The sequence below is a fragment of the Eulemur rufifrons genome, chromosome 7, assembly GCF_041146395.1.
Source record: "Eulemur rufifrons isolate Redbay chromosome 7, OSU_ERuf_1, whole genome shotgun sequence".
Taxonomy (NCBI): domain Eukaryota; kingdom Metazoa; phylum Chordata; class Mammalia; order Primates; family Lemuridae; genus Eulemur; species Eulemur rufifrons.
The window spans coordinates 206420351-206445538 of NC_090989.1; the positions used below are offsets into that span (position 1 = coordinate 206420351).

The 25188-nt window shown below is 46.9% G+C and overlaps 1 protein-coding gene across 1 annotated transcript in view; it reads right to left on the bottom strand.

The window, feature by feature from the left end:
- Positions 1 to 2568: 2568 nt before the first annotated feature.
- The window catches only part of FANCC (FA complementation group C), a 219736-nt gene continuing 197116 nt past the window's right edge, over positions 2569 to 25188 (bottom strand). The window contains exons 11-15 of the mRNA XM_069476304.1: positions 20306 to 20381; positions 17970 to 18051; positions 15537 to 15711; positions 11450 to 11653; positions 2569 to 3581 (exon numbers count right to left, since the gene is read on the bottom strand). Of these exons, the coding sequence (XP_069332405.1) occupies positions 3426 to 3581; positions 11450 to 11653; positions 15537 to 15711; positions 17970 to 18051; positions 20306 to 20381 (693 nt within the window). The 3' untranslated portion in view covers positions 2569 to 3425. The remainder of the gene's footprint in view (positions 3582 to 11449; positions 11654 to 15536; positions 15712 to 17969; positions 18052 to 20305; positions 20382 to 25188) is intronic.

Genomic DNA, 25188 nt, shown 5'->3' on the forward strand with positions numbered 1-25188 from the left:
AAATCGATGACTCCACATTAAACCCAGTGTCTGGCAGAGAAAAGAGGTCCATTACCAGAACCGCTGGCGGTGGGTGATTTTTACATATTTTCCATACAGAGAAGGGAAAAATAATTCCATCTTTTCTCCAGAATTCTTTATCAAAAACTTAATTACAGAGAGTCTAGAAAAGTTTCTCTTGGCCTCACAGCTTCCTGTAAGTGATGTAAAATTCTAGAGCTGCTGTCAAACCTTTGCAAACCTCTGGCGCATTCATTCCAGGCGTAAGCTCTGGGCCTTGGAACCCCCACTCCCCACCTGCTCCTCCTGCACCCCATGTGCCTTGGGTGCTTGGTGGCCCTGCCGTGCTCCTGTCACAACCCAGCTCCTCGGCCTGCACCTGTGTCCAGGGTCAGCTGAGCCAGAGTTCTTGGAAGCCATTCCTTCACTGGGACGGTGGCAGTAACTTGACTATCTCTAAAGTGACGGTGAGCCACATACGACACCTCACGGAACCCCTCAGCTGTATCCCAGGAGCGCCCAGGGCCACCGCCAGGCCGCCCAGCATGAAGGGAGGGCTCGCAGGAGTGCGTGAGGCTAGTTACCTTCGACAGCCGCGGTCACAGCAGCTCACGGGTCTGAGAGAGACACGACCACGCGAGCGCAGGGCTGGGGCCTCTCCGAGGCCTCGGAAGGGGCTGGGCAGTGAGGGGCCCTGAAGCCCAGGCCTCATCAGCGTCCTGACCCACCTGCGCTGGGTCCAAGCCCGCCAGGGCAGCACCTTCTGCCGGCGAGGTGGCAGGGCAGGTGGGGGGGGCATCAGGGAATCCTTTCCTTTCCTCGGATGCGGTGGGGAGGCGTGGGCACACCAGCCCTCTTGCAACCCTGAGGGAAAATCCAGAGAACTTCAGTGAGGCCATCCCAAGCCACGACATTGCTAAGTGGCTGAATTAACCAGCTTTCTGGGTTTTGTGTGTCTGAGACCATCCAATGTCTTCCTTGTTTAAGCCACTCTTAGATGTTCTGCGAGCTGAAGCTGAAGGCATCTCTCCCGACATCCACCCCATGTGCAGGAGGAACTCACACTAGTAAACCCAGGTCGCACCTCTAGTCTCGACCCGCCACCTGCCGCGCACCGTGGGCTCAGCATGCTCGTGCACCGAGGGCGCGTGGGGCTCAGGCCCTGGCGTGCATTTTCACCAGAGCCAACCTTCAGCCGGGCACCTGCTGCTCTGAACGTCTTTAAAAAAACTAAAAGAACCCCCATGTCCAGACTGTCCTGAAAATCTGAGGCAACTGGAAGAGGATGTAGAGTTTACTGAATCCTTTTCAGCCCCTGAGTTCTCTGCCCTCGCCGGCGTGGGCTTGCCCAGGAAGCGGGTCTCTGCCGTCTTTGGTTTTCAAGGGGAGAGCGCCGCCCCTCACAACTGTGACCTCTCACTAGGTGGGTGGAATGACAGAGTGGGCACCTCCCTGGGGGACACAAGCCCAGCCGAGGGTCTGAGGAGGCTCCGCAGCTCGTCTCCCCTGTGGGGCGGCCCGTACCGCACGTGCTCTCTGGTGTTCCCGCTTGGAGCAGTTCTCCCCTTGTTAGCACTGTCAGCAGGGAGGGAAAGGAAAAAGGGGAAAAATGAAATCAGTAAACAAGTCAGGGCCTGCTTTCCAGGGTTCCCGCAAGACGGAGGAACCTACTGGGCCGTCCGGGAATGCAGCAGGGTGCAGACGAGCTCCTGCCACTCAGGGCGTTCTGGCCAGAACCCGAATGTGCCGTGCACAGGCCCACTCAGCAGCTCTGTAAGGGCTTGGGGGACGCTGCAGACAGGACGAGGGAAGGTGAGAACAGGAAGATGTCTTCCAGAGTGTGGCTTGAACAGTCTGGGTTGGGAGCCCTGTCTGTCTTGTTTTCCCTGTTTGCTGTGAGACGGTGAGAAGAGGGAGGGTGGAGTCGGAGAACTCTGCTCACAAGGCCAGACTGTGTGAGGGACCCTTCCCACCATGGGGGTCTGTCCTGGTGGCCCCTCTTTAGGGGTTACTCGCTGCCACCAAATTGAGCCCCTTTTTTCAAGTCCACAGAGGTTGATCACGGTTTCCACGGCAGAACCACAGCTCTGGTTCAGAGTCAAAATAGGAGTGATGTCCTCAACTGCAAGTGACATTGTCTCCTATGCCAACTCCTACACATGCTGATGAAGCATTTTCATGTGAAAGTAATGGTAATTGCGATAGTTGTGATCAACACATTTTAACAGTATACCTTTCATACTGTATTTCTCAAAAGAAGGGCTCAGGTCAAAAGTTCTTAGAATTTTCCAGATCTTCAGGTGCATCCATTAGCATTGCTCTACACCAAAGCAAGTAATTCCCGTAGGGTTAGCCTCTAATCCCACAAAGCTTTATTCATCCCTCAGCAGGAGCCGAGATTCAGACCATTAATGTATAAATCAAAATGGACATAAAAGAAAGTCTTGACTCACTCGACAAACAGAGTGTGCACAAAAGAATAATGTACAATCAGTACAAGTTCAGAGTAAATCTGAAAGGAAATAAGAGTTATCTTCAACTGACATAAAATAAACATTAGTCTTGCGGTTACCAATTCTTTATCAGGAATTTCCAGTTCTCATTCTGGTGTAATAGGACCACTGGTGTAACAAAATCTTCTAATGTTTCTAGACACATCCCACACCCTCACCTTCGGTGACCTTTGACATGCAGGAGCGTGAGCTCCCGGGGAGCAGGCGGTGCTTGGCAAACACAAAGCAAGGAGCGAGCATGAGCGCGGCTTTCTGTCGCCGCTATGCAGTGCAGCCACCACAGCAGGGCCCCCCAGTGGCCCCGACACCACCACTCGCCACCCGGCCTGGCTGTGCTCTGCTTCCCCTCAGCCTGGAGGGCAGGTTGGGGGCGGCCAGGGGAAACTGAGGCTCTCCTGGATGAGGAATTTCTTAGGGAAGCAAAACTGTGTGGCTTTATCTCAGATCCCTGTGGACTAAAAGAAATACTAATAACAATCTCCTAACTCCTAAAAAAATAGATTTGTGGAAAACGGCTAAATTACTCTCTAAATTAGTCAGTGGTTCATGACCAATTTCGTGGCCCAAAGACTTTGAATCACTCAAATAATAGTGCATTTTGGCTTGATGTGGCTACAAAAGGAAATAAAAACCTGTTCTCCCTTTCCTTTAGTAATTCTCTAGCTGACTCCTTGTCGGGGCAGGGAAGGCATACTCCAGTCATTAGGGAATAAATGTGACTAAGTTTGGGATAAAGCAGCTGCCTGTGGATTCTGTAAAATGTGTACTACTGGCCCTTCCCGCGCTGTGCACGGCTCACTCTCTCAGCTCAAAGAGGGCACTAACTCCACACACTGGTGGCCATGAAAAGGGGTCTCATCAATTGTCCCATGGCCTTGGCGAGGCTGATCCCACATGTGGCACCCACACGGTCTACGTTCCTTGCTGGACTTGAGCGTGCAGCTCTTTAAGGAGCTCTTTGGCCAGTTCTCCTGCCCCAGGGGCTTCAACGCCAAAACGATCCCATCTGTACAAGGTCTGGTCAAGAAAGCCAATAATCTCGTGGGTTATCTCATCAGTGTGCGCCATCTGCAATGAGGACAGAAGAGAAGACAAATCAAACACTTTGCAGACACCCAGTGGACTGAGCCCCCAAGGCAGCCTGTCCAGCATTCCTGTCGGCTCCAAGGTAAGCCCCGAGGCTCTTCGTTTGCTTTCAAGGTGATTAGCAAAGCAAGTGTGTTCTCAGAGGCTGGCCACTCCGTGAGCAGAGCCCTTTCCTGATGACCGCCCTCCCGCAGCAAGGCTTGGCTGCCAGCACTCACAAAGGTTACAAACAAGTACTGCTTGGAAACAGGGACTTTCCAGCAATCCAGTCACAGGCGTTGGGATTATTTGCTGTGGGGAGAGAGGCAAACGAGCGTGCTGTGGCTTGATTTTCTGCAAAAGGCTCACACTAATACGAGAATTGGAAAATGCCACCTGTTTTCACACAAACAGCCTTATATATGGCATTCCTGGGCTAGCAACCGGGCCCACTTGCTTTTTAATAGGCATCCAAGGTCTTAACACCTGATTCTTGCAGGGAAGCAGGAAACAGGCACTGTTGTTAGTTCTGCTAAATATAGCCTCAAGGCACTCAGACTTGTTGGTGCCCGTAAGTATTTTCCTAAAAACTTCAGTTGAGAAAAAAATGGAGGGGTGAGAATCTCAAAAGTTAGCTGTGCAAGGAATTTATTGTGGTTTTTCAGGCACAAGCAGCATTAAGAAGCCCTAAGTTTTTGAAAGAATAACCTACACGTACACATTGATTTAATGCGTTTAAGTTTATATAGAACCCACAAATGTTTATTAGCCAGAGCAGCCCAAGGTCAGCTTCCTCTTGATCTCTGCACTGGCCCCTTCCGGAAGGGTGACCGACTGTGCTGATTTTGCTGGGACAATCATGATTTTGGCACTTAAAGTCCCACAGCCCAGGAAACCCTTCAGTCCTGGGCCCCCCATCTTCTGACCACCAGTAAAGGGAACCTCTCGTCCGTACACTTTGTGAGTGGCAGCATGGGACGTGGAGTTGTGTACGATGACCTGGGGCGACTGTGACTTTCGCTCTTCTCAGCCATCTACTGGCGGTGAGTGGGGCTTGGAGGGAGTCTGGGCAGGGCCCGTGGCTGGCGGGGGCAGCAAGGCCGCCAGCCCCAGCAGGCTTCGGGATGGCCCTGGTGTCTCTCGATACCAGAGATCACAGGCATGTGAGGCTGCAGATGGCCTTCGTCAGATGCAGCCTCTGTCTTTCATGGAGGAAACAATGTGACCTTCCTGGGACGCCTCAGAAGAGTCAGTGTGCTGCCTAGGACCCGAGTGGGAAAGGCCACCTCCTGCTCAGGGGTCGGGCACTGCCCCCTGACGACAGGCCCGACCTGAAGCAGGACCAGTCGTCACTGCAGATCTAACCTCTAATCTTTCTCATAAGCCAACTCAACTCCCAGGTGGCTCCATTCAAAGGTTTCTACTCACATACAAACCCCTCTTCACTGCAGCCAACGCCGAAAGACCTGCACCTTGCTGGCCTCAGCTGACGCGTCTGTAGAGTGGGTGAAATTCATTTTGAGTTCAAACACTATAGAACCGAATGAACCCTAGATTCAGAGTCTTGCTAACATTTTGCTGCTGTAGCGGTGGTCAGGTGGCAGCAGTCGGAAGGAAAGGAAGAGACACATAAATCCAGGGCAGGAAGGAGGCCGGGGAGGAGCCAGCCGGTGGCCATGGCGGGCGAGCAGCCCGACGCCAGACAGGCAGGAGACCCTCGGGGTGACAGGCAAGGCCTGTGAGGACACCCAGAGGGTCAAGGCCAGCAGACACGAATCCCGGGAGAGCTCGAGGGCGCCGACCACCGGGCTGCCAGACAAGGGGGCCGGTGGCTGAGCTCGGGGCTGGCGCACGCGAGGGCGGGGTGGCGACGCTGGAGTACATGCACATCCTTTCAGGGACGGCGTCACTCACCAAGGCGGGGCAGACGCCAAAAGGGGTCAGCTCTGAAAGGCAACAAGGGCTCTGAGGGGCGCTGTCGTCCTGCTTTGAGCTGGCACCGCTCTCCAAAGCTGGACTCCGGGACGCAGGGCAGGGACTAGGACCGGCCCGGGGCGGCTCTGCACGAGCCCTCGGAGTTCACATTCTGGCTGCGCCAGGGCTGGGGCCTGAGGGTGGTGAAGCCCAAGCCCTGGCTTGAGGGAAAGGCTGTCCGACCAAAGCCACCCTCTGGCCACCCACCACCTGCTCCCAGGCCAGGCAGACCCTGCCCAGGGCAGTTTCCAGGTGCTCGAAGAGAAGCCAGGAGATGCCAGCCTGTGTGCCGAGGATCCTTCCACCTGTCCTGTTGCGAGCTGCCTCAGCCCAGCCTTCGACCTGCCGCTGTGGCCGCCACAGCGAAGCCTGCCCGTTAGGAAGGTTGATGTGTTAATAAAGACAGTTTCCAAACGTCTGGAAAGACAGCGTCCAGAAGGCGCTTTCTTGCGGTGGGCCCAGGTGCCCAGATGGCTAGCACCCAGCCACTAGGAGCCGGTGCAGGAAGAGAAGCATTGGCATTTTCTCCTTTAATGAGTTTCTGTTCTGTGTTCTTTGCAGCCGAACTGACTCATGAAATTTAACGATGAAGCACTGGGGGCTTCCACACTCCTGCAGTCTCAGGTCCAGATCAGCGGCATTAATGCGCTTCAGGGACTTAACTGTCCTGGGAATGGGCTGCCCAGCACAGGAAGCGACTTGAACTTGGCGGAGTGATCTAGCTCCTTTTCCCAGTGGCCCCTGCGGGGGCGAGTCTGGAGGGTGGTCCGCGTTGAATGTGGGCTGTTTCCCCTGAGTAGACGGGCGTGTGGGTGGAGTACCTGAAGCCTGGTGTCTCAGAGGTGCTTCCTCTGGGCTCCTTTCCCTCATACCCCGTGGGCAGCGGGGAGGGAAGAAGTGCCAGAGTGGGAATTGTCCTTGAACCCGTGGCGGGGCTGAGGCTCCACCCACAGATGTCCTGGGCATGGGCAGGAGGTTGGAGGTCAGGCGACAAAAATGGCGCCAATAGTTTCATGATTCGAAAGTGGCTGCTGTTGACTCTTTAAAATAACTTTTTATTTTAGAACAGTTTTAGATTTAGTGTCACTACAGAGATAGTATAATACAAAGGGTTCCCATATATGCCACACCCAGTTTCCCCCTTCATCAACATCTCACGTTAGGATGGCACGTTTGTTCTCACTTGTAGGTGGAGCTAAATAATGTGTACACGGGGACACTGGTGTGGACAGTGGAGACTGGGGGGAGGGAGGACGGGAGGTGGCTTGGAGGTCCAGTGTTGCTCTGGTAATGGACGCACTGAAGACCCCGATTCACTACAAGGCAATCAATCAATGTGACAAACTTGCACTTGTACCCCACGAATAGATACAAATAAAAAACAAATGGGGAAAAAAGAATGGTAGGTTTGTCACAATTAATGAACCAAGATTGATACATTCTACTTAACTGAAGTCCAGACTTTACTCTGATTGCCTCAGTTGTTCCCTTTTGTCCTTTTTCTGTTCCAGGATCCCCCCAGGACACAGTACATTTGGTCATCATGTCACCTTAGGTTTCTCTTGGCTCTGACAGTTCCTCAGACTTCTTGTTTTGATGACTGTGATATGTGAAATATATATTTGGTCTTTGTCCCCTTCCCTGGCTTAACTCCTAAAATCCTTAGACTCCCCAAAGGTTTTGTATGCTAATGTTGGCTTTTAGCAAGGGTGGGGCTGGCCACACGTAACTAGAGGGCTGGGACTTTCTGCACCCGCCCCAAGGGGAGAGAGGCTAAAGGTCAAGTTGATCACCAATGAATGGCCAATGGTTTAATCAGTTATGCCTACATAATGAAGTCCCCACAAAAACTCAAAAGGACTAGGTTTGGAGAGCTTCCAGACAGCCTAACAAATGGAGGTTCCTGGAGGGTGGCGCCCCAGAAGGGCGTAGAAACTCCCCTACCCTCCCCCCATACCTCACCTCATGCATCTCTTCATCTGTATCCTTTGTAAGATCCTTTATAGTAAACTGGTGAACATGTTTCCCTGAGTTCTGTGAGCTGCTCCAGCAAACTTACTAAACACAAAGCGAGGCTGAGGGGCAAGCAGGTCGTGGGAACTCCAACTTGAAGCCAGTTGGCCTGGACTTGCGACTGGTGTGTGGGGTGGGGGGCAGTCAGTCTTGGGGACTGAGGCCTCACCCTGTGGCATCTGAGGCTCTCTCCAGGTAGACAGTGTCGGAATCGAACTGGAGGACACCCAGCTGGTGTCTGCTGCAGAACTGATTGCTTATTTGGTGGAGGGCAGAGACACCCCCTATCTGATCATAGAAGTCGTGTTCTGTCTTTATAATTGTGTGAGAGCACAAAAAAGCACGCTTTGAGTGTTTTCTACAAACAATGATCTTGATAGTTTTGGGGCATACTGGTTGGGTATTTTGTTGAATGTCCCTCTTATGTTTTGCTCATGATTAGACCTGGGCTACAGGTTTTGGGGAGGAAGACCGCCACGATAAAGTACCATTTTCATCACATTAGGTCAGGGGTGCACACTGTCAGCATGACTTGTCCCTGCCGATGCGGATTCTGGTCACTGCCAGGACAGAAGCTGAAAAGCAGCTGCGGTACCTTGTACTCAGCCAGAGGGAAAGCCGCTGATACCAAGTTTTACGGACGTATTTCACCTCCCACCTATGGCGTTCTCCCATCCCAGTGGACTGGGAAGTAAGTGAGGTGTGCATTTGTATTTTCCCCCTTATTTACAGGTGTTTGTTCTCATATGTTGCTATTTGTTTTCTCTTTCCCCAAAGTGTACATGATGTTTTGATGCACATTGTGAACCGATTACCACAGTCAAGCTAATTAACACGTCCATCACTCTCACCTAGTTACTTTTTTAGTGTTCAGAACATGTAAGACCTATTCTCTTAGCAAATTTCAAGTATACATTATTATTAACTACAGTCAGCATGCTGTACATTAGGTCTCCAGAGCTCACTCATCTTGTAACTTCAAGACTGTACCGGTGACAACATTTCCCCATCCCCCACGTCCAGCCCTGGTAGGTAACCACCCTCTACTCTCTGTTTCTTTTTTCTTTCTTTTTTTTTTTTTTTGAGACAGAGTCACACTCTGTTGCCCAGGCTAGAGCGCTGTGTGGCGTCAGCCTAGCTCACAGCAACCTCAAACTCCTGGGCTTAAGCAATCCTCCTTCCTCAGCCTCCCGAGTAGCTGGGACTACAGGCATGTGCCACCATGTCCAACTAATTTTTTTTTCTATATATATATTTTTAGCTGTCCAGATAATTTCTATTTTTTTTAGTAGAGACGGGGTCTCGCTCTTGCTCAGGGTGGTCTCGAACTCCTGACCTTGAGTGATTCTCCCTCCTCGGCCTCCCAGAGTGCTAGGATTACAGGCGTGAGCCACCACGCCTGGCCTACTCTCTGTTTCTATGAGTTCAACTTTTTTAGATTTCACATATAAGGGAGGTCGTGCAGAATGTCTTTCGTGTCTGGCTTATTTCACTTAGTATAATGTCTTCTAGGTTCATCTGTGCTGTTGCAGGTGTGCATTTTATAAAAGTACACAATGATTCTTGGAAGTCCTCCCACCGTGCTGGGGCTGCACCCTGAGGAGACGGCACCAGCCTCTTCTGCCTCTGGCCCCCCTCAGGCTCTCAGGCTGTCTTCATCCCAGCCGAGGTCTGCTCCACACTGACTGGCCCACCAGGATTGAGACAAACTCCTGGCACTGGTCTTCTGAGGTTCTTGGCATGTTGGGTCATTTGTCACTGGGACTTCCCACATATTAATATTCACATTCAAAAAGAACGCACCTTAGAAGGGAGCAGGAAGGGCCTCTGGGTGCTGGGAATGTTCCTTTCTTGATTTGGTTGCTGGTTGCATGGGTGTTTCTGGTTTGTGAAAATTCATCAAATTGTATATTTTCTGTGTGCGTATGTCAATAAAAAGGAAAAATAAAACAAACCTCCCAGAGCCAGCATGTTGGTACTCATTTTTTTTTTTTAGATGGACATTGTTTTAAATTGTGGAAAAATATACATAAAATTTGCTAGGCCGGACATGGTGGCTTATGCCTGTAATCCTAGCACTCTGGGAGGATGGGAGGATAGGTCGAGGTCAGGAGTTCGAGACCAGCCTGAGCAAGTGCAAGACCCCATCTCTACTAAAAATAGAAAAAAATTAGCCAGGTGACTAAAAATAGAAAACATTAGCCAGGCATGGTGGTGTGCATCTGTAGTCCCAGCTACTCAGGAGGCTGAGGCAGGAGCCCAGGAGTTTGAGGTTGCTGTGAGCTAGGCCGATGCCACAGCACTCTAGCCCGGGCAACAGAGTGAGACTCTGTCTCAAAAAAAAAAAAAAAATTTGCTATTTTAGCCATTTTTGCAGTTCAAAGTTGTGTGACCATCACTACCACATACCTATCTCTCGAACTTTTTCATCATCTTAAACAGAAACTCTGCACCCATTAAACACTGACTCCCCACCCCCTTTCCCCCAGCCCCTGGTAAACCCTATTCTATAATACATTCTCTATGAATTTGACTATTCTAGGTACCTCATAAAAGTGGAGTCATAGCAATTTGTCCTTGTGTCTGGCTTACTTCACTCAGCATAATGTCTTCAAGGTTCATCACATTACAGCATATGCCAAAAATTCCTTCCCTTTAAAGTCTGAATAATATTCCATTAGATGTACATACCACCTCATCTTGTTTATCCATGCATCTGTTGATAGATATATTTGGGTTGTTTCTACCTTTTAGCTATCGTGAACAGTGCTGTTATGAACACTGGTGTACAAATACCTGTTCGAATCCCTGCTATCAGTTCTCTTGGGGGCATATACCTAGCAGAATTTGTGTCATACGGTAATTCTATGTTTAACTTTTTGAGGAACCACCAAACTCTTTTCCACAGTGGCTGCATGATTTTACAATCCCAACTGGAAATGTGTGAGTGCTCCAATGTCTCTACAGCCTTACAACATTTATTTTCCTTCCCTCCCCGCCCAAAGCCATCCCAATGGGTGTGAAGTGCATCTCACTGCAGTTTTGCTTTGTATTTTCCTAATGGCTAATGTTGAGTATTGACCATTTGTACATCTTCTTTGGAAAAATGTCTATTCAAGGCCTTTGCCCATTTTTGAATTGGGTTATCTTTTTGTTGTTGAGTTATAAGAATTCTTTATATATTCTGGATATTAAACTCTTATCAGATACATCATTTCCAAATATTTCCTCCCATTCTGTGAACTATCTTTTCACTTTCTTGATAGTGTCCTTTGAGGAACAGAAATTTTTAATTTTCATAAAGTCCAATTTATCTATTTTTTCTTTCATTGCCTGTGTCTTTAGTATCATCCCCAGGAAATCCTTGCCAAATCGAATGTCATGAGTAGTGCTCATTTTTGACTTGGACCATTCTTTAGCCTTCATGTCAGCTGGGCTTCAGGAAGAACTTCTTTGTAATTGACCAGTTTTTAAAAAATTTAACACACACAATTCTTTGCAGCGCTGCAGTGAGCAGCCCCGTGGCTGCTTTCGGAGCACGCTCTCCCTGAAGCCTCACTGCTTGCGCCAGGGAGGAGAGGGGAGCACTGCAACTGAAAGCATCACACACGGGGAGACGCGAGACCTCGCTTTGCCTATGAGCCCCAGCAGTAGCCGCGTCACCTCGGAGATGGCACCTCCTTTTTCTGAGCCTCCATTTTCTCTTCTGTGGCATGAAGGTGCTGCAGGGAGCAGGTTCTGGGGTCCGTCCCAGCTGTCACCTGCCTGACCGTTCCTCCATGTTGGGCGGCATCCGGGACACACCTTGCTCAAAGGCCAGGGCAACCCACCTTTGCCCTGAAAGTGTCAAGGAGAACTAGGATGCTGGAAACGCGGAGGCTTACCTGCGCGATGGCGTCCTGGGCAATGGCACGGCCTCCGGGAACCTGGAGCAGGAAGGTGAGCAGGAGGCGCCTGCGGAGCTGCGGTGTGGGCGGTCCGGGGTCTGCGTCTCTGTCCTCGCCCGCTGCCGCCAGCAGGTCCCTGGCCGAGAGGGTGGCCCTTCTGGACAGCCCCAGCAGGCAGCCGAGCACTGCCCTCACCTCCACCTGGACAGCACAATTTCAAAGGGTGATGGATTAGGGAAGAGTCAGGACACACACGCTTCTCGTACGATTTGCTTTGAAGCAACCCCCACAAAGAGGTGAGAACTGGCCCCTGAGAGAGGGAGAAAGAGGCCAAGTTTACACACTGTTCCACATAAACCCAAATGGGCGGAATGGAAATTTCTTGACTTTCTTTCGTCTTGCTCACCAAGCAGCCAGGGCACCATGCCAGGAATTGACCTTTTTTTATATGGAAGGAAACGGAGAAAAGTCCTCAACAGAATGTAGTCAGATTTTTATATTGTGGGAAAAAGAACAAAAGGCTCCTTGAAGGCTCACTATCACAGCCACAAATCAATTAAAGCCCCATGCAATGGGACCTCCGCTGAGCCAGTGTTCTGATAAGAATGCAAGTTTGCCTTTTGCTATCTTTGGGGGTGGGGGGCACACACACACACACACACACGCACACACACGTTTTATTTTAGATACTGGAACAGTCTGTTCATACATGTTTAAAGCTTAAGCAGAGGTCACAAGTCTGTGGAATCCACATAATAATGGTAATTGTTATAAGTCTGTGGGTTGTTTTTGCATAAAAAATGTTTATTTCATGCTGAGACTTTTCTGCTTGCTACAAGAATAGTACATCAAGTTGTGACTTGGAAAACAAAGCAACTGATCCAAAATGCCACATGGAACTCATGAACAGCTATGTTCCATCAGTTTTGAAAGAATACTTAGGCCTATTCTGAGAATTCCCATGACCGATTTTATAGATTTTGTGTGAAACGGTTTTTTTCCTGGAAGCTAAGGCCTCATTCAATGAAGTCTGTCATAAACTCCAGTACACTAGGCGTGTTGTGTGAGCAATTCTGACCATAATACGAGACCGTGAGAAACTGCACCATGGGGCTCTTCCACGGAGCATGGCAGGGGTCCAACATGACAGGCCACGCTCTTGCCACCTCACCCCTCTCAGCTGGGCCCAGCCTGTCCTGGTCTGATGGTATCTACAGGAGCCCAGGACCATTTTGTCATCTAAATGGGTCTGCAAACATGTCAGTGCTTAGGAGGCGATGCCTTTATATTCATTTTCTTCTTGACTGGCGTTTGATTTTTCCCCTTATCTAATATTCCCTAAGACGTGGTCTTCCTTTCTATTTTGTTCCTGACTATGTTTCCTTTCAAACAGTTTCCATGTCCATAAGCTTCTTCTTGAATGCCAATAACTTTAAATGCTTTCTAAGTTTTTCAGGGGAAAGAAAAAAGCTTTCTTTTCTTTTCAAAGTATTATTTTTTAAATCTTTCATTATAAAAATCTGTATTTGTTCACTATGGAAAATTTGAAAAGAGAAAAACAAAAAAATGACAATGATCTATAACTATTATCCAAAGAGACTCATTGTTTATTTAGCCAATAGTTTTACTATTGAAAGTTTACAATTTTTGCAACTATAAGCAATGCTGTGATGAATTCTTGTACATAAATCTTTGTGTGGATCTCTAATTATTTCCTTGGTATAATTCCGTAGTATAGTGACTGGGTTAAAGGGTATGAACCCTTGCCTGATTCTTAAGAATATATAAACGTAGACTTTTTTTAATCATGATCCAATTCAGTGAGCAAAAAGAGATGAACAGCCAGGCACAGTGGCTTACTCCTGTAATCCTAGCACTTTGGGAGGCCGAGGGAGGAGGATTGCTTGAGGCCAGGAGTTTGAGACCTGCCTGAGCAAAAGCAAGACCCCATCTCTACGAAAACTAGAAAAATTAGCCGAGTGTGGTGGCACACACCTACAGTCCCGGGCTACTCAGAAGGCTGAGGCAGGAGGATCACTTGAGCCCAGGAGCTTGAGGCTGCAGTGAACTATGATATCATTGCACTCTAGCCTAGATGACAGAGTCAGACTCTGTCTCAAAAAAAAAAAAAAAAAAAAAGGAGATGAACATTGGCTGGCAGAAAATGTGGTTTGCCAGTGAGTAGGACAGGCCTTTGCACAGGCAGGACACATCCTGGGCAGGGACAGGCTCACTCTTTGCACCTCAAGGACAGCCAGAAGAGGCAACTACTCCAGCCCCAGCACATGATCCAGGGCTAAGTGATTAACCATGATTTAATTATGCTTTTTAAGTAAGGCAAAGGCATAGCTATTGTCAAGCATCATCAAATCTCACAATAATGCTTTCTAACACAGTTCACAGTTTGTTTCTCAAGTCACCCAAGACACCATCCAGTGATTAAAGTTTACAAAAGCCTAGGGAACAAGAGGTACATATTATTATTTAAACCAAGAAAACTCCTTTCCCAGGACGTCACATACACCCATGCCTCAGGTCAGGCACCAAGGAGGAGGGGGCTCCGCAATCTCTAATATGAAGCACTGGGTTCAGTCACAATAGGACAGCTACAAAGGAAATGGACATATGGCACTAAACTACTCTGAATGAGTTAATCCATTTTCATCCAAGATGCCTAAGCATCCTCTAAGTAAGAACTATGCATAGGTTTTATTTAAACAAATAGAAAGACCAAGTTAGCTAATAGAAAGATGTGCCAACGCAGAACTTTCTAGAAATTAAGTCTTATAGGACAATGTAATTCTCTACACTTCAAAAGTGAATCTTTGTCAGTATCCATGACTGATAGGAATTTAACACATATCCACCAACTTAGCATATACAGAATCAAATACAAAGTGCATACAAAAGGGCAATAGAAATCATGAGTGCTTCACACAGCTTAATTATTATTAAAAATAAGATGACGAAAAACATAAACAAGGATTTTCCTTAATTAGTTTCAATGTGATATTTTAAGGAGGAAGAAATAGAAGGTTTTCTTTTTAATCAGGTAGCAATCCTCAAATACCTATGTGGATTATGATAATTTCTAAAAAATATTTTATTTTGATCCAAAATAAATTATCACCAAATTCCAACTTGTTAAAATCCAAAATTTTTTCTTTCCCCATCATGCAAGCCTTAAAAAAAAAATAAAACATACAAACATCTGTACTAGTCTCTGCTTTTTTCAAACAACAGAAGATACAAAGCAAATAGGAACACTGCTCTATACATAATGAAACCTGTTCTCTTTAATTATTAAATCAGCAAAAAGCTCTGGCAGTCGAAGTTTTAAAAACCAGCAAATAAATGTTTGCAAGGGAGGTGACAGAGCCTTTAATCAAAGCATTGCTTCCTGTAATTATTATATTCCACACGAAATAACAACTGTCTTTGCCACAGACAGTTACCCCGTCCTACCTATACTTAGCTGCTCTGTTATTTAGGAAATGACCAAGTCCTTTTTCAGAAGCAAAGTGGTTAATATCATGTGATTACTTTAGTAAGAGGTCTAAACAAAGCCGGTAATGTGAGAATCTGTTGGCTGATCCAAGAAAGTCAAGATCCAGTAAGTCAAGATGGAGCAGGCGTGGCCAGGCTGCTGAGCAGGAGAGAGGAGCTGGCGGAAGAGCCAGACGTCCCTGGAGGACAGGCCCCCACCCCAGCCCCCCGCCGAGTCAGACGCATCTGTAAACAAGGGCAGCTGAGCAAGGAACAAGGACAGATCAAATGACCTCGAGGACAGAAGGGCTGTGCCTCATCCCCTCGGTGCTTCCCAGGAGAACAGGGTGGCAGCATCTTGCCTCCAGTGAACTCTGTGGAGGCAGGAGAATGTCTTTGACCCAGCCCAGCCCTAGTCCACCTGTGGAAATGGACAACTACACAGTACCATGACTTACGCTATGAGCTTGCAGAGCTTAGGTGTGGGGTGGGGGGGAGTCAGCGGAAGCCAAACCCGCTACAGAGCCCCTCCCTGCAGGATCCTCTGGGCACCCCAGAGCCGCCCTTGAACGCACACGCTGCGGGGCCTGCCACCCACCATGGTCTGTGCTCTCTGCTGACTCCCGTCACAGGGGCTGTAGTAGAAGGCCAAGAGCCACAGCAAGGCCGCAGGGGGTTCAGCTTCTGACATCAGTAACTGCTCCACTGCCATATCGGCCCATCCTCCGAAGTGAACAAACAAAAACCAGCTCTCAAAGGGGCCTCCGCAGGACCTGGAACAGAGCCAAAACAGATGGCAGCCGGGCCACCTGAGTTCTTTTTCCTTTTGGTTCTTAAAGCAACTTTAGTGTTTGTGAACAGCTGGCTCATATTGTACTTAGCCACTGAAGGACAACCTGCAAGGAACACACATTAAACTCAGGAAGTCTGCCTGAGTGCCACTCTGAACCCATCTCGGGACATTCAAAGGATGCCTCTCAGAAACCCCATGAGGGCTGAGGACATGTAAGTCTTCATAGCCAGGCACGTGAGTGAGTACGGGCCCTGAGAAAGGAAGATCATGGCGACCCTGCAGTGCCTCCCCACCTCCTGCAGGGCCTGCGCAGCTGGGCTGCTGTGGAGAACGGGGCCTCCCAGCCACAAAGGCAGCCACCCAGGTGGCTCCAGAGCAAGAAATGAGGGCGGCTCCCTCGGGTCCAGATGGAGACCAGAGAAGGCTGTTGGCCTCTACCCTTCATGAGGACGGGCTGGCGGGTGGGACACAAGCAGAAACGTGCTCTTTCCTTTCTGACAAGACACAAGGATCTGGTGGATGTTTTGGTGATTAATTTTTAATGAGTTGCATGTATTCTTTCCTGTCACCACATAGACATCAATGCTGGAAAGTTAAAGCTTTTAGGAAGCTATCCTCTCGCTGCACTGGCAACTGGCAGTTGCGATACTTGTTTAAAGAGTAGAGCCGTTTGTGCAGTGACAGTCTTGGCAGTTCAGCATCTCCGTAGGAAAATAAGCAGGACTGGCCTGAGATCAAGTTAGATCAGAACTTTCCCTCTGGACCGAAGTAAATGAGTGGAACAGGAGTATTCCAGGCCCCGATGCAGGGTCTGTCTTTGTTGGATCTGGTTCCATGTTCCTCTGCCTGGCCCGCGGAATTCCCGAGCTCTAAGCACTGTGCTTGCCTCCCTGGTCACTGCCTTCCTCCTATCCAAATCTTCCCTGACAACAAGTGATTAAATGTTCTGCAGTTGAGCTTGCAGAATGGAGAGAAAAGGAAGGAAAGGTGGGCATATTCATCTTACTCCCCTATTCCCAGGAGAGGGTCAGAGCTGATGCTTTGGGGACCACGTTGGTGGTGGGCTGGGTTAGGATGCCTCACAGCAAGGAAGGGGCTCTACCAGTGCCCTCCCCTGCAGACACCCTGCAGGCTGGCACCATGCCTGGACCAGGGTCAGAGATCAGCCTGGTCCTTCTCTCTTTTCCACCAGTAAGTGACTGTGCAAGGCAGTTCCACACGGCCAACTGAGAAGGGGCCTAACCTACTCGCATACCCACCCCCAAAGGTGGCCCCAAGGTCTAGGTTAAGGTAGGAGCCCCATGAGGTTTTGGGTCTAAGTCCTGCTCTTTCTTCAACAAAGACAACCAAAAAGGGTACATGTGGGGCTGATAGGGTGCTGCAGACAGTTGATACAGCCGATACTCTGGTCCCCATATGGCTGCCAGTCCTTTTTTGTCTTTTCTCTACTGGTAAGAATCTTGGGGAATGGGGGAGTGAGTATCTGGCACCCAAACCTTCAGGCAGTGCTCACGGACATGGGAGCATCAACCATCATCTGTGTTGGCTCAGTGATGAGATTACAGAGAATTTCAAGAGGGAAAAGTGACAAAAGGAACAAATAAGATAGTCTCAGGAGGCCAGTATAGACAATGAATGAAATATTATTCATACTCTAAAAGCAAGGAAGTTAAGAGGAAGCCAAAGAGTACTATGTTAGAAAGAATTTAAAGCCTAAATGTGAATGCTTTTAGGAAAACAACACACATAAGAGGGTACCCAATACCATAATGTTAGAAATTAGTTTATGTTAGAATAGATTTTCTAATTTTAGAGAAATACTTATTAAAGAGAAGGAAAAACAGACATTTAACATTCCACCCTCCTGTTCAGGAGAAGTTTAGGATTTCCTTCCCTAGAGATTCAGAGAGAAGAAGGAAGGACTCAGAGAACCATCCTTTTCCTTCTGCACGGCCGGGGTTCCCAGCACATGGACACTGCTTTTTTCTAGGGTCTCTTTTGTTATTGTTACACCTGTGCATTTCAAAATGTGTAAAGGCAGACAGTACTTAGCAGAGTTTCTATACAGGCATTTACACATGCAGGCCTACTTATTCTGACCTGCTCAAAGTGACGCGTGTAGCCACAAGCTTCCTCCACCTTTCACCTGTTTGGTCCATCAGCCCTGCTCAAAGGGAAGGGAAGGACCAAGGGAAACCACATGTGCAGCAGACCTAGGAGTGGTCAGTGTTTGCTCACCCACAAGTCTGGTCTTCGACGATTTTCCTGAGCAGTTCAGAAATGTGCATCAGTGGCTGGTGCCAGTGTCCCCGTTGGGTATCTGGGGATGGAGAGAGAGAAGTCAGAGGGAAAGTGAAGAAAAGTCAAACCTATTATTGGAACCATCTCCAGGTAAGACCTGGAGTTTTGGGGAAATGCCCTTTCCTTTGTTGTCTGGCCCACGGAACCCACACCCTGCTCTCATGCTTTTCCCAGACAGTCTCTGTCTCTTAAGCCTGGGGAAGCGAGACCTGTCAGCATTATGCAGAGCTGAACCTCAAAGACTCTCTGACTCCAGTCCATGGCAGTAGGTGGGGACTGCATAGCAGCCCTCCCTGGGATTGAGAGATGCCACGTTGCAGACACCCCACGCTTTTTCTTTTCTACCTACCCACCCCCACCTCCATCACTAATAATTTGTAATTTCACAATACATGGAGACTATAATAAAGCAGTCAACAAGGCATTAGGAATGGCCTGCCCAACTGTTTTCCTACGGCTATAGTGAATTCAGAATATGATTTCAGGTTTACAGTGGGGAAAAAAAAGGCCAGAAAAAAAATACATGGGAAAGATGCAAACAAATGCCTTTTCTTGAGTTAGTTTCTCTGGTTTCACAATCATCCTGTGGTTTTAAACACATCCGGGCATGCACATATCTGTAGTTCTAAGCAACATCTGAAAAAGGTTTTCATGTAGTGATAGATTCTGCAATCGAATCCATGAGGAAGATAACATGAGTGGAGGTTATATACTCCACAGAGGCAGCCCTCTCTCCTCTCTCAACTCCCACAACCCTTCATTCACACCCTTTTGAAGGCATTGTTCATTTCCTTCTTTTTATTAGTTGTTTAGACACTTGTTTTATTTCCCCTCTACATGTAGGTCCTAGATAGTCAGGGCTTATATGTGATCACCTTTTATGCCCCTCCCAGATTTCACACTGGCCACAAAATAAATTTCTGATGAATAGAAGATTATACTGTTAAAACATACTTCTTCAATTTGTGAATGTAACATTCATTTTTTCCAAAAGTAACATGCAGACAGCTGTTCTAGGAACTAGCACAAGAGGTTCTTGTACTTCTGCTTGAAGTCACTTGTTTATTTTGGGGCATAAATCTAGAATAATCACACAAACCAAAAGATAGAGGGCTGAGTTCATGCCATGTACCACCTTCATCTTTTCTTTGTAAGTTTCTGAACTTAAAAAATAACAACTCAAATATATTGTTTGGAGTTCATTCTGCTTCCCACATTGCTGATCTTAGGCCTTGCTAATCTGACCTACATTGTAAGGTGTACCCAAGAAGGGTGAATTCCTGATTTTTCTGTCTTATTAATAAAGTTTTCTCATCGTGTTCCCATAGGTTTTCATGAAGCCATCACCACCCCCACCTCTGGCATCTGAGGGGGCAGTGTCAGCTGGACCACAATGGGCAAGAATCTACATCGTCGAGAAAAAGGAAGAGGAACTTAGACTTTGTAAAATGTTCTGGACCTCTGAATCATCTACATTCCTCCAGTGAAGCTACGCAGCCCAAAGATGACATGAAAGGGAGACGCTCTCGGCTCTTTACCTCCCTCCATGCTCTCCTTTCTGGGTGGCACAGTTTGGGCTTGTGTCAGGGTTGCCTTTCCTTCAGATTTCAGGTTCAGAGGGAGAGGATGCCTCACTGTCTATTTCTGAAATGTTTCCTGGGCAAGTGCTCACAGGAAGCTCCCAGATCAACACCAGTCGAGTGAGGGGTAGAACCATCGCGTCCTCAACCGGGTGTGGCCTATGGAAGGCTGGTGAGTGAAACCAGGAGAGGCGTGGTCTGAGCGTCTCACTGAATTCTTTCAAAGTCCCTCCCTTGGCTTGGTTAGGAGAAATTTCCCCTGAATTTCCTTGGCTTCATCCAATATTTTATCTTTTCTTCTGCCACAGGCTGCACAGAGTAGAAAGAATGAAAAACAAATAAATGTAGCGTTTTATACTGATGCAGCCAAGTCTTGGCCTGCTCTTGGCGTCCGGTGGGTTTGGCTGGCATCGGCAGAGCCTGTGCCGTCTGTAGGCAGACTACGGAAACCTAACCAGGGGCCACTTTCTTTTCCTTTTTCTTCTTTTGGGAAGTGGTCGTAACTGGGAAGCCAAGCAGAGTCTTACATCAAAATCCACAGAATGTGGGACACTGAGAGCTTAAAGGGATCTTAAAAACAACTAGTTCCATTGCCCTCAGGTTACAGATGGGAGACTGGGAGGGAAGGGTTCTAGTCTGTCAATGTTCTTCTCCAGAAATCATTCTGACATGGGCAACATCAACCTAACCTACCTGTAGGGTACTGCAGCAGCACTGAGGCAAGAGATGGAGAAGAGTAAGGGAAGTAGGTCTTGAGTGAAAATTTCAGCTGCAGTAAGACAAAAAATTCCAAAAAGCATGAATGTTAGGACTGAAAAGGGTGTTAGGAAAATACAAAATCCTGCACCTTCTGCCCAAAAAAGACCCACCAGTATGAACATGGTCAAAATGTTTTCTTCAACATTTTTTTAAATGCTTCCAATAACCTTATAAATATTTTCCAGAAAAATGAACCTTTTTAAAGTCACCTTCTGGGACTTAAGAAAAATAAAGTTATGCTCTTGATGTCTTTGTATGAGTTCTTTACCTCACATGAACTCAATTATACACATAAATCTTCTATTTCGCTAAGAGCTGCCAAAGTCGTTATGAGATGTTAGGTATTTCAGCATGGTTTTTTTAAGAACAAAAGCATAAAACAACAATGGTGCTCACATACTTTGAAGGCCAAGTGGTATAAGCTGTCCATGCCCCCAAAGGCCCAGAAGCTTTTTTAAAAAAATTGAAGTAAAATCTAGAAAGCATGAAGTCCATGGGCTTAAAGGATACAATTTGATGAGTTTTGGTAAATGTGTAAATCCATGTGACCACCACCCCAACAAGACACAGAACATTTCTATCACCCCAAAAAGTTCCCTTGTGACTCTTAACAATCAGCCCCTCCACCTCACCCTGGCAACCAATATTTTGAGAGGAGAGTTTTGTTTAACCTTGAATTTCATGTAAATAGACTCATAGAATATGTATGTATTCTTTTGTGTCTGGTTTCTTTGGCTCAGTGTTTTGTTTTGTTTTGAGATTCATCTGTATTATTGTGTATGAGTAGTTCCTTCTTTAGTTATTGCTCAGAAGTCATCATTGTATGAATATACCATGGTCTGTTTATCCGTTTTCCTACTGATGGGCATTTGGGTTGTTTCTAATTCGGGACTGTTATGAATAAAGCTGCAACTAACATTTATATCTATGAGTTTTTGTGGACATATGCTTTCCTGTCTCCTGGGTGAGTACCACAGGAGTGGAATCACTGGGTCATAGAGTAGATGCTTATTTAACTTTACAAGGCCACACAGTTTTCCAGTGGTCATACCATTTTGCACCCACCAGTAGTGTATGTGAATTCTAGTTGCTCTACACACTTGCCAACATTTGGTGTTGTCGATCTTACTGATTTTAGCCATTGTAGTGGGTGTGTAACATTACCTCCTGCTTGCTCGCTTTCCTGCCTGCTTTGTTATGCATCTTCCTGATGGCAAATGATGTTGAACAGTTTTCATGTGTTTACTGCCAACTTATACATCTTTTCTGAAGTTTGTATTCTTTTGTCCACTTTTAAAAATTGGTTTGTTTCTTATGGAGTTAAGGTCTTCATATACTGTGGACACAAATCCTCTGTCATATCTATATATTGCAAGTATCTCCCAGCTGGTGGCTGGCTCTTTCATTTTGTTAATGATACCTATCAACAATAGACGTTTTAAATTCTGATCAAGTCTAATTTATCCATTTTTTTCTCATATGGTCAGTGTTTCTTGTTTTGCATTCCTCCTAAGAAATCCTCCAACATCAAAAAAGACATCCTCCTACATTATATTCTAGGAGTTTATAGCTCTAATATTCATGTTGTAGCCTACGATCCATGTCTAATTAACTGTTGTATGCTTTATGCGGTAGAGGCTGACGCTTGTTTTTCCCAGATGGATATTCAGTTATTCCAGCACCACTTGTTGAAAACTTTCCTTTGCCCCATGAATTGCCTTGGTGTCTCTGTCAAAAATCACTTGACCATGTATGTAGAGTCTATTCTGATCTATGTCTATCCTTTTGCCAATGTCTCACTGTCTTATTACTACAGCTTTTAGTCTTGAAACCAGGCAGGGTGACTCCCCTGGATTTTGTTTTGCTTTTGTGTTTCAAAATTGTTCTATTTTGGGCCCTTTGCTTTTCCATTTAAGTTTTAGAATCAGCTTGTCAATCTCCATTTTTAAAGTCATCTGGGATTTTGACTGGGATTGTATTGAAGCAATAGGTCAATCTGAGAACAGACATCTTAACAGTTCATGAATATGGTTTCTCTCTCCTCATATTTAAGTTTGCTTCAGTTTCTCTTAGCAATATTTTGTAGTTTTCAGTTAGAGGTCTTATATATCATTGTGAAATGTATCACTAAGTATTTTATGTATGACTGTGGATCTATTTTTTCCTTTACTTCTGTCAGCTTTCACTTCATGTATTTTGAAACTGTTATTATGCACATATCCATTTATAGCTAGTTTCCTCCTAATGAACTGACCACCCTGTCATTACGAAATGTTCCTCTTTACCTCTGGTGACACTCCTCCCCTTGAAGTCTACTTTGCTGCTCACAGAGCCACCAGCTTGCCTGTGCTTGCTATCTGCGTACCACGTCTTTCCTTCCCTTTACCTGCAATCTATCTGTGTCTTTATCATTAGAAGGGGTCTCTTGAGAACAACATATGGTTGGGTCTTGGTTTTTTATTCAATCAGACATCTCTGCCTTTTTACTAGAATATTCAGTTAACTTGCACTTAATTTTTGTAATTAATGTACTGTTGATAGGTTTGGGTTTACGTCTCTCTTCTGACATTGGTTTTCTTTTGTCCCCTCTATTTTCTTATTCCTCTGGCAGCCCGCAGTCTGTCTTCTCACACCTCAAGTCAATCAGATCCTGCCCCAAGTTCTGGCCCCTGACCGCCCCACACAGCTTCAAGGAGAGCTGTCGGGGGCCGCAGAAGATTGCCGGGTGCCGTTTCCCTTTCAAGGGCTGAAGGCCCTCTATTTTCTGTTTTCTTTTTCAGGTGCTCTTTAATGTCTTCAAATAGATTTTTTAAACTGTTTTACCTGAGGTTTATTATTTTTATCTGTGAGAGATTCAGTCCAGGCTATTACCAGACTCTGCTACTGCGGGAACCAGAACCGACTGGACTGGTTGTCAGTGCGGAGCCTTCGTGCAAGCTTAGAAAGGGCGGCTCGTCACTGCGACCTGAAGTTTTTGCCTACTGTTGACGGGGTACACTGATGGAGCTGCACTGTGCTCCCCAAACAGAACAGGGGTGAGAGGAAAGGCTAAGAGAGCGAGAAGCACTGAAGGTGAGCATTTCTGACCGCGGAGTCTCTCCTAAGCCGTTAAGGGGAGGGTGAGTGGGCACTACCACTTTCGAAATCAACTTGGCAGGCTCTACTAAAGCTGAACCTTCACACATCTGATAACCAAACGCTTCCACTCCTAAGTGTCTATCCCATAGTGTCCAGAGCAACATGTTTGTAACAGAAAACAAAATCTGGAAACAACCCAAATGCCCACAACAGGAAGATGGATATGTTGTGGTACATTTCACAGCAGACTACAATATAACAATACTTCACCGCAGCCACACACAGCAACATAAAGGCATCTTTGTAACACACTGAGTGGAAAAGTAAGCCTCAAAACATACATACAGTATGCTACTCTTGTGTGTTTGTTTTATAAAGTGCAAAACCAACCAAAATGAAACAAAACATGGGTTTAGGCAGTCATATATATGTGATCAAACTATTTTCAGAAAAAGCGAAGGAGTAACAAACATAAAATTCAGACAGTGGTTATCCAGGGGGAGAATGGCAGGAAGACAGGACAGAGGAGGAGCACGTGGATAGACAGAAGTTCTTATCACTAGTGGTCCAGGTCTTGCTGGTTCATAGACATTCATTTCATTAAGAATGAATGAATGAATGAAACACAGAAAGAAAAGAGGGTCATGTCTAGACCAAATATGACAGGAGTCATGCATGAAGGAACATGCTTAGCTAAAATGGGCACTCAAGAAGGCAGAACATCCATACTTAAAAAGGCAGGCACGCGGGAATAGCTATAGGAGGAGAAACAAACTGATAGGTGTATGGAGGCGTCTGCAAAGCTAAGAGGTTATTGCTTTCCTATTCTGAGCTGAAGGTGAGGGTGATGAATTCCTGTTTCTTTTGGGATCCCTGCCCTGCCTCACCCCAGGACCCAGTTTGTGGTCCCCACATCTCTCGTCACATGTTGCCTGGTCAGGGTACTAGTCTAAATCAAAAGCAAATGCAACTCCAATCCAAAAACGTGGTGCCCGAGGCCAACATAGAGACGCAGAGCAAAGCTGAGAAGAAAAACAGACTCAAGCTAATGCCAAAAAGCAAAACTACTTCCCCAGTGGCCTCTGTTGCAGCCTAGGCATGTTCCAGGAGTCTAAGGGTAAGGCTTGCTAGAGGTCAGGTCCTAACTGGGAATACAAAGAATGTACAAGGGAGGATAAAAGATATTTAAAGTTATGCCTCAAAACACTTGCAAGGGCCAGCCAATGCCTTTTAGCTGAGCTCTCCTCCCAAATTCCAGGTACCATTGATAACACTGTTTGCTATGGTCTAGTTAACTTCCCTAGGGAAAATGAGGATGGGAAAAAATAAATCATAAATATTTACTGTTGTCTTAAAAGGCTGAAACATCTGCTAAAACCTGAGAGGTTTCTTTGGCATAGGGCTGTGTGGGGTTTTAGTAGAGCTGAGCATCACCGTTGTGCTCTAGTCAGTCAAACTGCAGAGAGCATGACATGCATTACAGGGAAGATGCAGCAGACCAGTGCCACCCTAAAGAGGCAAAGTGCCACATAAATGCTAAGTCTGTGGCCGTTAGAAATAAAGGCCAATTAAAATGCCCAAAGGTGAGCACTCTCTGGTAGCAAAGGTTCCTGTTTCATATGGTCACTCTGACTGGTCAGCAGTCCTGGGCAGCTGTTGCCTGGCCTCTGCTGCTGGGGCCCTGGAGCACAAGTCTGCAGGGCCTGGGCCCAGCCTCTGGTTTCCTGACCACACCTGAC